This window comes from Stegodyphus dumicola, chromosome 12 (assembly GCF_044657685.1).
Source record: "Stegodyphus dumicola isolate Sdum_Otavi_A_Nest chromosome 12, ASM4465768v1".
NCBI classification, from domain to species: domain Eukaryota; kingdom Metazoa; phylum Arthropoda; class Arachnida; order Araneae; family Eresidae; genus Stegodyphus; species Stegodyphus dumicola.
The window spans coordinates 58,928,816-58,947,831 of record NC_140779.1 but is presented as its reverse complement, the minus strand read 5'-3'; the positions used below and the strand labels follow the sequence as shown (position 1 = coordinate 58,947,831).

General features: G+C 30.1%; 1 protein-coding gene across 2 annotated transcripts in view; it reads left to right on the top strand.

Annotated features, from left to right (window-relative positions):
• LOC118201137 (terminal uridylyltransferase 4-like) overlaps window positions 1–19,016 on the top strand; it is a 138,140-nt gene that overhangs the window by 104,031 nt on the left and 15,093 nt on the right. For both annotated transcript variants that reach the window (XM_085827746.1, XM_035373172.2), the window contains 3 exons: window positions 190–279; window positions 371–496; window positions 12,966–13,043. In XM_085827746.1, coding sequence (XP_085683872.1) covers window positions 190–279; window positions 371–496; window positions 12,966–13,043 — 294 coding nt within the window. The remainder of the gene's footprint in view (window positions 1–189; window positions 280–370; window positions 497–12,965; window positions 13,044–19,016) is intronic.

The window sequence follows — 19,016 nt, the reverse complement described above, 5'->3', positions numbered from 1 at the left end:
TAATGCAGAAATGGATACAAAATCTTATATATTTTGTAAATGTTCTTAATTTATTTTGAGTTATTGATATTCATTTTTCTGTCTTGTTTAGTTTCATTAATGCATTTAACTTATTCTGTTATTTTTATTATAAAAAGTGACATTTTAATTTAGTAAACATAAACTGTTGTCTATTCTTTTCTTCTTTAGGCTGTTCATAATTCTGTACTTCTTCACACTTATAGCTTACTTGATGACCGTTGTAAAATTCTGGGATGTGCCTTGAAACTTCTGGCGAAAGTAACTTGTTTCAATATAGAACTAGTGTCTAAATTTTCTTTTATTTCACTAAATTTCATCCTAAAAATTATGTTTTGAATTTCTTTTTCAGAAAGCTTCTATAGCTGAAACGGTTTCTAGAACATTGTCATCATATTCATATATATTAATGGTTATTCATTATTTACAACAAGTCAAACCTCCAGTCTTACCAGTTTTACGCATTCTAGATCAAAATGTAAGCTTGTAATGTAATTTTCCACTGTTATATATTCTCTTAGATCATGAATATATATTTTTTATATGTACTATATGTATCTGTACATTAAATATAAATCCTGTTTCTATTATATCATGATTTGTATCATTAGAAAAAAAAGAAAAGAAAAGAAAAGAAAAAAGCTTGCTTACACAAATATTTATAAATATACATAAATTTATGTCTGTGTGTATATATAAATGTATATATGATCAAAGAGAAATGTTATTTTGTTTTGTTATATATGATGTTCTGTAATTTTTTTTTTTTTTTTTTTTAAATTTTTCTTTAATTATATTAATTATATTAATTTTCAGTTAAGATAATATATTTAAAGATTCATTAAATTTACATGTACACCATTTTATAATTCCTTACCTGGAGAAGAAATGATTAAACCTTCATATAGAAGGAACAAACATTTTCAATTTAGTTCCGATATTTCCTTTTTGATTTATATATATGTGTGTAAGATGTAACAAAATACAATGTCTGCTTTAAGAAATGATTGGCGACCTGAAAATTAATTATTCTAGATTTTATGATCTCCCCCTAAATTCATCTGTTCTCCCAAATTCGAGATTTTTCCATGTTACATAACAAACTAAAATTAACCAATAGCAGCTTAGATATACTTATGCATCTACGAGGTATAAATTCTGCTTTGCAAAACAACTACGTCATTCCTTTTCGTAACTTCTACCCTGCAAACAAGTCTGCGCCACTTATGCTGTCCTGCCTAAAATGCTTACACTGTACTTTTAAAAATCAGTGTCTATAAAAATTATCATATTTAAATATGACTGGATAAATTCCTTGTCTACAAAAATGATCTGATGTGAAATACAATAAAATAAAATTATGTTTTGAAATGGCTACATCTGGAAGTTTGTGGTTTATGCATCCATCTATCTAACTATGTAGACGTCAAGCTGCAGCACATCAAAATATCCATTCTTGGCCATGACGACTGCAAGCTGTTAAAAGTACCGGATTCCTCCTATACAATTAAAATACTACATTTATATATGTATATTATTGCACAAATTAATACATATATGAAATACATAGAAGATTACTGAAAATATCAGTTACGTAGTACAAGATGCAGAGAACTTTTGAAGAATCACAAAATCACTTGATAATCCAGGTATTTCTTTATTAGATTGCCCTATGGCATGGCACATCACAATGAGGCCAATCTGCACCCCATAAGTTTGATGCTGATGCATTACATTTTTAACAGGAGCTGTTAAGCTAGAGATGTCTTTTATCTAGTAAGTGTAGGCAGAGAAATAGGGAGGGTAGCGGCGGATTTATAGTAAAATTTTTTGTTAATCTGATTGGCCAAAACTTAAAGGCAATGCAGAAGTTTAAGATGACATAATGTAGAATTAATTTTCAGATATGAGGCAGTTTCAAGAAAATTATTACTAGAGAGGAAGTACCCAAATTAAAAATGAGCAATTAAGAGGCCTTTTTAAATTATAATTTTGATTTACATATTTTTTATCTTACATACCCCGCCTTTAAAATGGGAAAGAGGCTTTATGAGGAAAATGCCTTTTCAGAAGAAAGCATTAGTGAGTGTGTTAGCAAAGGAATAGGTATTTTGTAGAATATTCACAGCTTCAATGCTAAAACAATTAAATGGCTTCAAAGTGTAGTTTAAAAATACTGGAACAAAACATTATTCTGTGAATTAATTCCAATTGTAAACTTTTTGAGGAAATGCTGCTTGAAGGTATATCGCATTATAAATTTTAATAGAGTTCTTAAAGCCCTTCACAAAAACTTAAGTGTTATAATCAATATAAAAGCAAAATATTTCAATTATATATCCAAGAAATTCTAGTAAAATTAGTACTTATTTATGCATTCTAAAACAAAATAATATGTTCTTATTGCAGAAAAGTGTAATAATTAATGTAAAAAACAAACAAAATGCAGTATAATAAACTTTGATGAAAAATAGCAAGTCCTTTACAAGCAAATCTGTAATAACTTATTGATGTCTGTAAGATTATTGATGTCTTAAAGATGTAAATACAGTTATACATTCAAAAGTCTCTAATCCGGATTCGTCGGGACTTCAGCAATTCCAGATTTCTGGATTTTGTTTTTCTGGATTATAGATTATCAGTTTAAATCTGGTAAGATGGCATGCAGAAATTATAAAATTAAAAATATGAAACCGTAATTTATGAAATAAAGAGCAATTATGTTCTAAAGAGTATCAAAATTTACAGAAAAAATATTAATATTTATTTTTTTACTTTATTAAACATTTCTTTCAATGCATGCATGCGTAAAGCATACATTACGCATAGTCGAAATTAGAAAATTGCAACCAGAAAAGTATTTGATGTGTATTCGTATTATTTATAATGACGAGGAATTTGATTTAAATCATATCAAAGACGGAGTACATCGAGATGAAATACTACATTTAGTAAGGAATAAGCCGAATAAAATAAAAACATCTGCCCTGAAGATAGGATAGTGCTGACAGATCAACTTCCAGTTCATTGCACCCCCACCCTGCAGAGCAGCGTGAAATTGATAAACAGATTTCGGAATGGTTAGAGAAACAAAGGATATGCCTTTATGCATTTTTTTGCAGCAATTCCACTTTTTGTTTAATGAACATCAAAACAGGCTTTCGCTTTGTAGATCCTTTGGCAGCTTCAGAATCGGAAATTCTTTTTGACATAATCAAAAGTCCGAGCTTACTTTAAGAATACTGACCAACTTGTGAATAGAAATTTTTTCATTTTCAATAACCTCTCTGTTACTTTCTTCACTATAGGAAGCGGTACATCGAAACATGTTTTCGCTTTGTAGGTACTTTGGCAGCTCCAGAATTGGAAACTCTTTTTGACATAATCTAAAGTTCAAGCTTAATTTTTATAAGATTGCTCTAACAGTCTACAAAAAATAATAAGCCGGATCCAATTAGAAAATTAAGGAACAGCGCAATCTGCAACATTAACTAAGATGTCTTAGAATCAGTAAAGGTAATTTTAGCTTAGCTTATACCATCCGTTATACATTAAACGCGCATGCGTAAAGCATACAAAAAAAGTTTGTGGCTTTGAGGTCTGGATTATACATCATTCTGAATAATGGACGTCAGGATTACGGGCTTTGTACTGTGTATGGCCAGCTATCATATTTCATAGTGAGGACGATGAAGATGATAGCCGTGAATTTGAAGGTTTTTGGACATTGCAAACTAAAGGTGAAATTTTCCAGTTATTGGATTTTGTAAAGAAATGTGGAGAAGCAGTAATAAATGAAGATGATATAACAGAAATTTTTCATTGCGACGACATTGCCCCAATCATCAATCAATTAACGAAGGGCGAAATCTGTAGTATGGTTCTAGATCCAGAAAATACCACTTCCGATAGTAAAGAAAGTGACAGAGAGGTTATTGAAAACGAAAAAATTTTGATTGACAAGTTAGTCAGTATTCTCGACACAGTAATTATAGTATTGGAACTTTGTAACTGAACAAGAAATTATGTCCGTTTATAGAATTAGAGAGAAAGTATTAGCACAAAATAGGAAGAAATTTAACATTCCAGCATGCACATATGTGCAAAATTTACAACAAATTCAGTTTTTAATGTACATTTTTCGCATATCGAAACTGAGACGTCTGAAGGTCATTTCAATTCTTCCTTTCTACCCTTCCCCTCATCATGGAATGTGCCAACAGGAAGTCATTTCACTTTTTGGGGGGGAGGTTGCTTTTGTGCTACATGGCAGCTTTTTCATAAAGTTTACGACACGCACATGCTCGTGGGTGAAAATTAGGAAAATATTTTTTTTTCTCAAATAAGTTTCTGTTATTAATTGCTGTGTACGGTTAAAAGTCGTTAATCTGGACTCGTCGGGACTTCGGCGATTCCGGATTATCGATTTTTCCGGATTATAGATCATCAGTTTAAATCTGGTAAGATGGCATGCAGAAATTGTAAAATTAAAAATATGAAACCTTAATTTAGGAAATAAAGAACAATTATGATCTAAAGGGTATCAAAATTTACAAAAAAAAAAAAAAGCTTAATATTTATTTGTTTACTTTATTAAACATTTCTTTTAATGTAAGTTGTTTAAGTTGCTTCATTTTACGTGATAATACTTTCTCTTTAATTCTATAAACATACATAACACATAATTAATTCTATAAACAGACATTCCAGATTATGGGTGTCCGAATTAACGACTTTTGACTGTATTATTTTAATTTGAATACATTTGGCTCTATAAATTTTATATCGGTTTTCATGGCAAAAAAATCTGTTCAACCAGCTGATTTTGCTTGCATTCTTCAAGAATTAGCTAATGAAGAAAAGTAAGACAAGGAAACCTTTGGATGGGAGAACAGTAGCAATTTCCATTTCTTATTGTCTTTTCTTTTTTTCTTTTTTTAGAAATAAATAAAAATATTAAAGTTAGTTTAAAGTGCGTTTTTGTAACCAGTAAAAAGTAAATTTCCTTGCAGAAGTAAGTAATGCTAAACTTACTTTATTTCCTACCAAGGTCAGGGTTCATACGGTGCTTAAAAGTCCTTAAATTTTTTTAAATCAATTTTTGGTCTTTAAATGTCCTTAATTTTGGCTAAAATCAGCAGAAGGTCCTTAATTTTAATCATCTGAAATTTTTGTCTGTTTTTATGACTGCCATTTTGAGTATGAATTAGCATTTTGGAAGAATATTTTTGGCGATTCACTGACATATATGGTTATCTTTTGAATGGGTTCATGGGTTATAATTTGATTCTATTTCTAATATAAATCATGGAATACTCGAGTTTCTAAGCAAGAAGTTAAACATAAGTATTTTGAAAATCATTTTTGTAATAATTAAACAATTTTCACTTTTGGGGGATGTGAATTCTTTTATTAAATAGTTATAAATTTGGCGACTTATCAACATTTTGTCGATTTTAAAATCAGTTTCTATAGAAAATTTTTAATTCTGAGATCGGAGAATTTTTCGACGATTTTTTTAACATCATATCATTGATACATTCCTTCATTAAAATAATGGTATTATATTTAAAAAATTACATTAAAATAAAACATTTTTATTTCTTGCTGTCATATTATAAAGTTTCATTTTGGCAACATGTTATACAATATTTTGAATCTGAAAAATAAACAAGGTACAGTCAAAAGTCGTTAATTCGGACACCCATAATCCGGAATGATCTATAATCCGGACCTCAAAGCTACAAACTTTCTGCGCAACGCATGCGCAGAAAGACCTTTACAGACGCATAAGACCTTGACGGCTGTGAATATGCATGTGTGCATGCGCATAATACATTTACGCATGCGCGTTTAATGTATAACGGACAGTATAAGCTAGGCTAAAATTATTTAATTCAGTTAATGTTGCAGATTGTGTTGTTCCTTAATCTTCGAATTGGATCCGGCTTATTATTTTTTGTAGACTGTTACAGCAATTTTATAAAAGTAAGCTTGAACTTTCGATTATGTCAAATAGAATTTCCGATATATATTTACTAATATGTAAAGGATCTACAAAGTGAAAGTATGTTTCAAAGTTCATTAAACAAAAAGTGGAATTGCTGTAAAAAATGGATAAAAGCATATCCTTTGTTTCTCTAGCCATTCTGAAATCTGCTTATCAATTTCACGCTGCTCTGCAGCGGGTAGGGGGGAAATGCCGCGGTGCGCAATGAATTGGAAGTTGATCTGTCAGCACGATCCTTATCAGGGCAGATGTTTTTATTTTATTTGGCTCATAATTCCTTACTAAATGTAGTATTTCATCTCAATGTACTCCGTCTTTGATAAGATTTAAATCAAATTCCTCATCATTATAATTCGCTTCCAATAGTGAAGAAAGTGACATAGAGGTTATTGAAAACGAAAAAATTTCGATTGACAAATTAGTCGGTATTCTCGACACAGCAATTATAGGACTTGAACAGCGGAACTTTGTAACTGAACAAGAAATTATGTCTATTTATAAAATTAAAGAGAAAGTATTATCACATAAAACGTAGCAACTTAAATAACTTACATTGAAAGAAATGTTTAATAAAATAAACAAATAAATATTAAGCTTTTTTTTTTTTTTTTTTTTTTTTTTTTTTTTTTTTTTTTTTTTGTAAATTTTGATACCCTTTAGATCATAATTTTTCTTTATTTCATAAATTACGGTTTCATATTGTTAATTTTATAATTTCTGCATGCCATTTTACCAGATTTAAACTGATGATCTATAATCCGGAATCGCCGAAGTCCCGACGTGTCTGGATTAACAACTTTTTACTGTATAATGCTATAAAGCATAATTTACGAAACAACTCTTAGAAAAAGCAAAATTAGCTATTTAACCCTTTGATGGTTATGGAAATGAGCAGTTTCCGTTTACTTAATTCGCGCAGCATTAGGAGTAAACAGTAGTCGAAAGTGGCAGCTGTTTTGCCCCGCCTTTCTTCCGAAAATGTCACCTTTCTCTGGCGATGCCGTAGGTATTTGTAATACATAAATAACAGTTTTTACGTACTTTAAAATAATTATTAAACAGTAAATTATAAATGATTATAACCAATTATATAAATAATAATAGTTAATTATAAATATAAGACAAATATTAAATTGAAAGGACTAAATAAATACAACTAATGTAAAACTTTATGAATCACAGTATAAATAAAGTAATTACCTAAAAATCTTTTTGTGTCGGCTAAATCGGCTAGGAGGGTGAGAACTTGAATCAGTTATACACCACTGTCGAACACTCGAAAAATCTTCCTCATCGCTTGAATCGTCTTCTGAGCTTGAAATACTGTGAACAAAGTCTTCATCAGACTCAAAACTTGATAAGCTTTCTGTATCACAATCATAATCATCATCATAACTATCTAACTTTCGCTTTTGAGCCATTTTACTGTAGAAACACCCTAAAAACCGTGCCAAAATACGTATAAAATGAACAAGGTCAAAAAAAAAAAAAATCCACCTTCATTATGCAAAGAAATTCATGGAACTCGTACTGCCATCTGTAGACAGTAAAACTAACTAAATTTCGTGAGTAGCATTCGTTTGAAACACAATCAGTGCAGAATAATAATGGCGAACGAAGTCAGCTCGTCAGCGCGCATTGGGGAAAAATTTCACTACGCGAGTAGTGCTCGTTACTAACCATTTCGGTCAAAATCTTGCTCCCGAGCGGAACTCGTTTGCGCGCATTATGAAGCATGATTCGATTTCGAGATGAACTCGTTCATAACCATCAAAGGGTTAATAATTAATTAAAAATGTCTTCTTTTTAAGTTTTTCGTAGTAAGAGTTTTTCCCATGTAATTGCCTCAGAATATTCAAAATTCTCAGAATATGCATCAGTTTTCTCTATAAAATAAATTTTACACTTTTTCTCTTCCCCCCTTTTTTTTTTACCAAAATATTTCTGGCTTTTTGCTGTTACACATTTGGTAAGAATACTTTTTCTTTAGTATTTTAGACATTGCAGCTTGGAAAGTTGAGAAGGATTTGAAGGCAAGATTTATAGACTCACGATTCAGGAAAATTTGAGAAATATGTGACAAAATGAAAAATGTTCAACATGTAATGAATGTATTTTACAGAAAGTTTGCGATGAATTTCTTACTTTTTGGAGAATGTCTGGAAGAACAATGAAAACATAATATTTGAATGTTTTACTCCTATTACTAGAATCTTTTTCTTAACATGTTTATCTTCCCTTTATTTTCTCTGCTTTTCACTAAACACAAACAGGGAAAATATCAAAATCTAATCTTATCACTTGGGCAGGCATTATAGAAAGGGATTTTTTTTAGTAATAAAGAAACTGAAAACTTATAATTTAAAATATTCATCTAATATCTCTTAATGCATCATACACAGACCTGGTACTCTGTGGATCCTAAATTCTGTTTCCTAGTGCCTTTCTAAATTCTGTTTCTAATGCCTACTCTGAATTCTAAAAGTTTTACCATTTCTAAATTTTGTTGTTCGGTGTGTCTCTAAGTTCTAAAAATTCTGCCACACCAGCTCTGTAACCGGATTTTGCCATATATATTTCATATTTCTTCTGAATGCTCATATTACTAAAGAAATAAAATTAGCAACTTTCTCTATACATTCTAAATGCATATAGTGTTTTTTAGAATAACAGAAATCCTTAATTAAATCCAAAAATTCTAAAATGAAACGTGCTGAAGAAAGAAACTGAATACATAAAGAAAATTATTTTTCAAAGATATGTGTAGGTATTATTATGTAAATTATCCAATTGTGTATGATTTCAACCTTGTTTATTGTTTATGATTAAATTGGATAATCTTTGACCACTAGTCCACATTTTGATTTTGAATTTGACTGCTCTTATTTAATTACGTCACCGTGAGCTGTAATTGATTTTGTTAGCATTAGAACATGCCTTTATGTTCTAATTTCTTTTTAAATAAGAGGCTTATTTAAAGCTTTGAAAGATATTGTAATTACTTTCAGGCATAGCGATAATTTGCTTTACGTCTGTCTGGGGTTTGAGACTATTTAACTTTTACCAGATTAAGTAAACCCTCATAGGTACATTGTGAAGAGGTTGATAAGTTGGGAGATAAGCATGCAGAAACTAGTGAGAGCATTGGTTTGCATATTGAGACAAATCTCTCATTGTTAGAGAAAAGGCTTAATATAAAGTATCCAAAATGTTTGGGAAGGATTCAAATTAAAATGACAGATAAACATTTTGTTGAGTGGTGTTGTTACAAAACATTAATGTTTTGTAGCTTTTAATGTGTAATTAATTTAATATCGTTTAAGAATCAGTGTCATAAATTATATGTATTTTAAACTGTGCAATTTTAATAGGGCTTTTTTAACAAATATTTTTAAAAAATACAATTTAATAGTGGTCGTGTAAATGCATAATGACTAAGGTTACCTATTTACCTAATTTAATTATTTATAACTAACTGCTTATCCTTAAAAATTATCTCTACATATTAAAGCAAGTTATTGCCTTTCATTAATACTCACTGTGGTCACAAAATAAAACACAAAAATGTAGAAATTCAAGTAAAACTTATACTTTGCATCTAGTGAGACTTTAAATAATACAGAACAACTTATCACCTCTGGTTACTTTAATGGCCTATTGAAACCTGAAAGTATATTAACTGGGTTGCAACCCCTGGAACTCTACACAAAGCTACGGCACTAACTGCATCAAACAGAGCCTGACTAACTTTCAACACTTGCCAACCATGCCTACATCAGGCCTTTCAGGTTTTTTCTAATTAGCAGGTCTCTCTCTAGACAAGCAGCAGCGGTAATAACATTCAGTCTTTTGGTTATGAATCGTGCTGATTATGATCTTCTCATTTTAACCAATGCTGTTTGACATAAAATCTACCTGCTATTTACTAAACCTCTAGACCAGCGGTTCTCAACCTTTTGACTAACGTGTACCATCTAAACAAAAACAACCTTTAGTACCACCACCACTCTTGAACAAAGCTCGGATCGCATAAATTTACGAGTGTTAGAGAAAAAACTGGATCATCAGGATGTTGGGGTTTTAATTTTTGAAATAAATAGTTAAAAATAATTTGCTTCTTTGTGTACCACCTATTTTTTCTTGGATACCACTGGTTGAGAACCTCTACTCTAGACTGACCAAGTATGTGGCAAAATGAGACATAAAAAAAAATAACATAAAGCTAACTATTAGTAAAACGTAAATGTCACTTATCTTCTTTCAAATATATCCAACCTATTATAAGTGTGAAATATTTAATGCTATTTAATAAACTGGATGAAGTTAATTTTATTCTCAAATTTATTAATAATTATGTTGATTAATTCATGTTTAGTAATAATGCATACTACTTAGGGATCTATTTTATTTTTAGGATGGTATTACAAAAGTGAAATTCAGGCATAAAGTAATATTTTTGATTGAATTTATTTAGTTCCCATTTGCTCGTAGGTCCTTAATTTTTTTCATAAATGGTCCTTAAAAGTCCTTAAAAGTGTTTAATTTCCGTGTGCAGAAATGTGTACGAACCATGCAAGGTGTTTTCCTTTTTTATTTGTCTATACTTGCCTTTAATGAATATTAAAATTAGCTTCAATTTTTAAGTATAATTATTAATTATTGCATTTCCATCTCACTAACATAAGAACTTGAAAATAATTTACTTATATTTGAATGTGATATCATTTGTATTTTGCAATAATACGATTAATATTTTATTTCTTAACAAATTTATTATCAATATTCACTCATTTTTGTCGTTTTTCGTGCCAAAAACAGTAAAATAACAGATGTAAAAAATACAATGCATGCGTGCTCATGTAAAATTGTTAAGCGCGCGTGCTAGAAGGTTAAACAACTTACATTGAAAGAAATGTTTAATAAAGTAAACAAATAAATATTAAGTTTTTTTTTTTTTTTTTTTTTGTAAATTTTGATACCCTTTAGATCATAATTGCTTTTTATTTCATAAATTACGGTTTCATATTTTTAATTCTATAATTTCTGCATACTATCTTACCAGATTTAAATTGATGATCTATAATCCGGAAAAAACCCTAATCTGGAATCGCCGAAGTCCCGACGAGTCCGGATTACAGACTTTGTACCGTATATACATATATATATAATCAAAGTTTTTTTTACTATGTATGGCCATAAAATTCTATCCAGCACTACTTGTAATAATAATAAAATTATAATGAATAAAAATTAAAATTCAAGCTAAGACGAATAACAGAACACTGCATTGCCCTACCACACACATGATTTTTGGACCACATGGTTTTGTACAAACTGTTTAGGAAAGGCTTTTAAAACTTTTCAAATATAAAAATTTTAAGCACATCAATTAATTACATTACAAAATCGCAAGGAATTTAAGAGTATTGTAATGCAATTATTTTTTCATTCGAAACATCAGTTGAAATAATATTACAAAAATTATGCATTCTATTTGACATTTCTAATTTACTCATTTTTACAAACTGGAAAAGCCCTCAGCTTTCTCTTAATACAAACATTTCCATCTAATGGGCAAATTAATATTAACAAATAAGTGTATGAATTTTCCCAGTGGTTAAGGGACGCCTGTGACAATTACTTATAAAAGCCTGTGTTCCTTGTTTAAAGGCAACTGGTCTTTTTGAACTGCAATATAACATTCTACAAAATAATTTTTAATCATACTCCATAATATTAATCAAAATAATAATTATATATCCCCCCAAAAAATTGTGAGCCGTTAAAGTTTATCTGGACATGTAATCATCCATCAGTTTTAAAATTAGTTAACATAATTCCATACTACTTATGGTAGTTATTCAGTTTCTTTAGTGACTCATATTTTATATGTTATTACCCTATTCTATATCAAAACATTTCATATTTTATAGCAATACTCAAAAACACTATTTGTTTATCATATTCTATACTAATTTTTCAAATTTATCACATTCAGTTAAAAATTCTTATCAACAGTTCAAAATTTTCAACATAAATAAAAAATATAATTATGTTAATATCCTTCTCTAGAAATAGTTTAAATATCTTAAAATTCATTATTCAATTTCACCACACATAATTATGAAAAAATTTATCTTTAATTCTATATTTTCATCAAACAGTGCTACAGTTTTTTTTTTTTTTTTTTAAATAACTAAGTAATAAAATAGCATGTTAAAATTTCAGAATAGGGCCAGTTAATGAATAAATCTTTGATAATATTATTGTGACTGGGAAAAGCAGAAGCAAATTTTTTTTTCCACATCTACTGGACGTAGTTTTGACCTTCAAAGCATTGGAATAATTTCGAACATAGCACATTTTAAATCATTCGATTATAAATAAATACTATGTTACTTTTTAATAGATGTTACTAGATTGCATTTTCATTTTTTCCCCTGTTGAATGCTATTACACAATCAATGTTTTAAAGAGATGGTATATTTAACTAGGCAGACACTGCTGTCAGGTTGAAATTAAAACTCGTAACACACTTGTTTTAGAATTATTCGTACACGGAATAACACAGCCGTGTAAATATCTTGTGGTTTGTAGCATGGAAATAAGATTTATTTCTTTAACACATTTTTTTTTTCTTCTAAATATATAAAAGATGGCCAACGAAATTTTCCATTCCGCACTTGAGGCATCCTGCTGACTAAATTGTGTTGATATAATTTAGTTCCTTGCAGTAATTTAATACAAGAGGAGTGCTTAACTGGAGAAGTTAACATTTTGCAATGGTGAGTGGATTGTGATTAGAAGATCACTAAAAATATCAATTAGGTAGTAGAAGATGTGGAGAAATTTTTTGTATTAAAGACATTTATAATGAATAATAAATATATTTTTCTGTGTTTATTTTTATTTATCTCATCTGTTTTTCTCTTTGTAGGTCTTTGAAGAGAGTTTGGATATACCCACTGAAATTGCTGAGAAAAATGATTGGTTATGCAAAGATACCCAAACATTGGTAAGTTAATTTAAAAGAGAAACTTGTTTTAGTCAATCTTTAATTGAAGTTAATAGTGTACTGATTTGTGAATTTCAACATCTGTTGTTATTTCAAGTGAAAATTTTAAGAGCTTTTAAAATATTAAGCTCATAATAAGGAGAAAAGTGTTTACTCCAGTTTTTAAATCATACTAATGGGCCTTATTAAATCACTTTTATGTTTGACTAGATAATATAATATATAAATATTCTAGATTTACATATAGTCAAACAGTGTAGAATAATATAAAATATTTTACATGAGTGTTCAAAGTTTTGAAGCGAAATATCTTATAAAAGAAAAGTGTCAAAGGAAAATGTACTTATAAAGCAGAGTAAGTGAGAAATATTAATGAGACTCTACAGTATGAGACAAATAATATTAAAAAATGTTAATAGAGGCGAAAAGATAAATAAAAAATTTTAAAAAGTTTTAAATGTAAATGTCATTGTTAAAAAGCAGCAATCAACATGATTTGGGGAGGGAAATATCTTGGTTGATAGAAGTGAAGTGTTTCTGACATCTGAAGTGGCAGCTGTGTTTTTAGATATTCCTTTCTGAATGGCATTGTAGTAAATATTGCAAGAGGAAGTTTAATGGTAAGTAAAACTGTTAATATAAATTTGAATTATATATTAAAAGTAGTAACTATGGCTGTGAACCCTAATGCTATAATGGCGTGAACATGGTGTTGATCTGATGTACAGTTTGTAAAGAAATTAATGATAATTTTTAATTTGTAACAAAGGAATGGGATGTATTGAAAGTTCTTAGAGGCAAGGCTTTACTCCATGTCTTTAATACTAATGTTGATAAAATCCCCAAATTATTAATCTGTAGTGCTGCTAGAGGGCTCTTCTCTTCTGTGTACTAAGATTATTAGTTTAGTTTACAATGTGACTTCCGAGTACCACTGATGCCTTCCAAGCTTTTAAAATAAATGTTTTATTTTTGAAAATGTAGTTTTTTGTCTTCTCTCAATATTGGCATATTTTTGGTCAGTTTCTCCAAGAATGAATAATGAATACGTTTGTGCTACTGTCATTTCTAGATTTCTTAAACAAGTTTTCAGCATTGAAATGTGTCTTCAGCAATGTTTTCTGCATAGTGGCAAAAAAAAATAAAAGTCATCCTTTGCATTTATCAAATGGAAGTGCTGCAGTGTTTGGAATAAACATGCAAGATTAAATAGTAATCTGTAACAATACTTTATGTAATGTATTTAAATGTAAACTTTACTGTTCCTTATTGTTAAGAAAGGAACTCAGTCCTAGATCTAGGGGGGCAAACCAGGTTCTGTGCCCCGGGCGGCAAAGTCGAGCATGTTGCTTAATCGTATTTGGAATGTTGTCTAATTTTGATACAACATTAATAGTTTTAAAGACAGGTTTAAAAACCTCTTCTAAGAATATTTATAATTAATTACTAAGAAATGTTTTAAGGGAACAAACAAATAAAAGAAATCTAATAAGTACAGCCGAATATGACTCTAAAGATAAGATCAGAGAGAGGACTATAGAGGGACTCTGTCACTGACAATGTTAGCTGCCCTTGTCAGCACCCTCTTAAACAAGCTATAAAAACCGAGGTAATGTAAATGAAACCGGAGAAATGCATATCGAAGGTTTGACTTTACCTTATTTTTTGGCAACTAATAAAAAAAAAGTGTTTACTGGAAAAGGAAGTATAATCAAACCTCTGAAACATGGAGCTTGCCAGTTTTTCTCACATTTTGACAATATTCATTGCTAACTTTTGCTCTCTTTTGAACCAAAATAAATATTCTTTGGATTGTCTTTGGAAATAATATTTATTCAGGAATTTTCGTCTATTAATATCTTCGTCTGATTAGTCAAGTGGATTCTTAAATCTTGATCGCGTAAATAATGCATTAACAGAAACCAACCATTCTATAAAAGCAGAGGAAAATAATTTTCAGGCTAAAGATAAAGCTTGAGGAGGAGGAAGAAAAATGGAGAGATATCCTATGCATAGTTATGGATGCTGTATTGTGTCTTTGAACAAATTTTCTTTCTTTCCGTGGGTCTAATGAAATCCCTAGCAGTCTAATTTAATGACTCTGCTAGCCAAACATAACTCAACTCTTAAGCAGGGCTGTTTCCAACCATTGGCTGCCCATTTACTTTCTTAAGATTGTCATCCCCAAATTTAAAAAAAAAGCTCAATGACTAATAAAATTTATATTTCATAATCACTAAGTACTTACATATGACAAATTGTATAAAAAGTACGTACATATGACAAGTTCTTACAATGAATTTTAAATATTTAGGAGTGGTATTGCAAGAGTCTGGCCGCCCCTGATTTTCGCTCCCTGCATACTTTTACATGCTGCACCCCTGCTAGGAACGGCCCTGCTCTTAAGTACCAGTTAGAACACCTAAAAAAGGGGACTAGTGTCATATTTATCAAAGACAATTCAAAATGAAATTATTGATATAATGGCAAAAACTGTTCGGAATAGCATTTTAAACGACATCAAAGAAGCCAAATATTATACAATAATGTCACTCCAAATGTGTTACATACAGAAGAAATGAGCCAGGTGCTTCGATACGTAAAAATATGTGGTGATGTGTGTGAAATAAAGGAAAGCTTTAGTGATTTCATAGAAGTTGGTGGAAAGACATGAAAATGTATTTCTTAAAATGGTTTGTGGAAAAACTCACACTTGATGGTTTGAATATTGGACAAGGTCGTGGTCAGTCTTACAATAATAGATCTAATATGGCTGGTACTGATAAAGGAGTACAAGCCAGGACTACAGAAATGAATAAGCTGGCCGAATTTGTGAAATATTCGGCTCATTCTTTGAATCCTGTTGGTGTGCATTCTGCCTCATCGTACCCCAAAACACTTAACGTATTTCGAATTATCCAGAAGATATTTAGCTTTTTTGATGGATCCACTATTTGATGGGATATTATGAAAAAATGTACAAAAACCAACTTAAAACGAAGCAGTTAGACGAGATGGTCGGTAAAGTATGTGGCTGTAAAAGCCCTTCTAACGAATTTACAATAAGTAGTTAAGTCCTTGAAAGAAAATAAAGATCTTTCTCTTAGTTCGGAATCTCTAAGTACGAGGTATAACATTAATTATCGAATTGTAGTAATCTGTATAATTAAATATCAGTTAATACAAGAGCTAGAGGTCGCACAAGAAACTCACGGAGGCCACACATTCACCACCTCTGAGCTAGAAGATCGCTCAATTAGAAGAGCTGCCATGTCCGCAACAAGAGTTATGCTATCATCAATTAATGCCATTTTCCAGCTTGCAGTGATCCCAGGATATCCAGGGATACGATTTGCAGAAAACTAGGTGATGCTGGGCTCAGATTTTGATGTCCATTAAGACTTTTGCTAATAATACTCCATCATAAGCAGTGTCATCTTGCATGGCACTGCTCTCTCTCAATCTAGACAGTGTCTGACTGAAGAAATGTGATATTCAATGACAAATCATGCTTTCCTTTAAGTGCTGATGACCTCCACATACATGTCTGGAGATGGAGAGATGTGCAGTTCAGTGTACCATATGTTACCTAGCAGCACACAGACAGAACACAGAAGTCTAGGGACCTGGGCAGTCTAAGGGAGTGCCATTTACCATTAATCAAGCTCCGAGGTACACTGACTGCTTAATCCAAGTTTTGTTGATGACATTTTGCAGCCAATTGTGATGCTCATGCTTGCAGGTCTTCCAGGTTCTGTTTTCAAGCACAACAACGCTGAACCATGTTGTCTTTGAAGTGGTAATGTCCTTGATTGGCCTACCAGGTCTTCAGACCTGTCTCCTCTTGAACATATTTGGGACATGTTGGACAGACAAATTCAGCCATGTACAAATACTTCTGAACTCGTTGATCAGTTCCTCCATTTGTGGCGCAGTCTACCTCAGAGGGACAATCATAACTTACAGATTCCATGCCCAACAGAGTATCTGCATGTATAGCTGCCAGGGATGGCTACACCAGCTACTGATTTTCACATTCTTTGTATTGCTATTTGGGAATAAAATACTTTTTTATCCCAGTTTTTGATCATTTGTTTTAATTCAAACACTGTACTACTGCTGAGTTATGTAGCTGTGACTTAAATACTTAAATTGGAGAAATATATGTAATATATAAGGACTTAAGAAATATTTCCTACTCATAATACTGCTAAGATATAATGTAAATATTAAGTTAAAATTAAAACTAAATGGCCGAAAGGAAAACATATAAGAAAATAAACAATATGTTATTCATTGAGAAAATTAATAGTATTGCAAATTATAAATGGAATTAACTGGAACTTTTTTTAATTATTTTTTTAAATTAAACCTAAAAGTAGAGTCAAAATAATATTTGCAACATCATATACAGCAGTGGTAACGATTAAAAGTGAAAATCTTCAGACTCTCTAATTATTAAGAGGAAGTAAAGCCTTCTTATGAGAATGCACTTTTTCCAGGCTGATTTATTCTGTTTCTGTAAGCTCAAAATTATCTAAGGCACTGAATTAATAGTATGAATATTTTCAGTGCCCCTGAAAATTGAAAGCTACTCATCTACAGAACAAATTTAACCCACCCAAAAAAAATTGCATTCTGTAATATCAGACCTATACATGTGAATGGAAGCAAAATTTCAAATAAATATTTAAAAATATATAAAATAATCCTTAATTTTTTTAATCTATTATGATAATAAATTTAAAACTTGCATTATGTATATTAACGAAAGGAATAATTATAACAGTGAGTACAGAGCCAAAATATAATTACTTGCATTTCGTTGAACCTCTGGTAAAATAACAACAGTTAGAATCTGGAATTTTTTCGAGGGAAAAAAGGAATGTGCAGTCTGGGTTGCTATTATCAAATTTTTATCCTCACCATGTAGTACTGGCACAAAAAATCGGAATTTTAAAAAAGCAATGAAAAATGAAAATTAAGTAGCAAATGTTATAAAAGGAAAAAACTTCACACTAATTGGCAAACAATAGCGACTCAGGAAATTAAATATTGCATATTTTTAGTGAAGGAAAAAATATATATGTAACAAAAAATCATACAACTTTTACAAAAGTAATACTATATACATTTATAAACTAGGGAATTCTTTCTCGCACATCCATACCATTCCTCCTAAAAATAAAGATTTAAGAATGGCCTTCATATCCTTAAATAAAACTTCATGAGTCGTAGAGTAGGTGCTACTTTGGTAGACGGTTGCATGGATTTTGGCGATTTCTTGGCGATTTTCCTTTGGCGAGTAATACAACTTATGGTAAACCCATTGCTGGATAAGTTATTTATGGTAACCGATACTTTGTTGTCATTTTATTTAAAAAATAATGCGTTTTATTGTGCATAAATTCCGTGTTTAAAATATTATTTATGGCTTTTAAATATTAAAAATCAATTTAATTTTGCATTTTTATTTGAAATAAAAATTTTATTGTTTATCATATTTTATGAAATTTTATGTTGTGGATGATGTAATCAATGATGTCACCTTACTTTAAAAGTAATTCGTTTTAATATGTATAAATTTAATCTAATGTTTTAAACATTATTTATGGCTGTTAAATATTAAAATACAATTTAATTTTGCATTTAAAAAAATGATTTTATTATGTATGAATTTTTAAATAATTTTAATTCTAGCCGTGATGTAATAAGCTCTCTGATTGGTTATAGAATATTTGTGCATTAACGAGCTGTAATCAGCTCCCTGATTGGTTACTGACAATTTTTGCATTTCCGCGCCATTTTAAAATTTAATTCATATCTTCGAATTCCTTCAAAGATGTTATCTAAGTTATGATTCTGATTTTTTTGTGGTACTTATCAATAAAAACAGGTTAAATACTCAAAAAAATGTAAGTACATATTTTTCTTTTATTTTATAATTGTATACTTCAATTTTTGTTAAAAAAT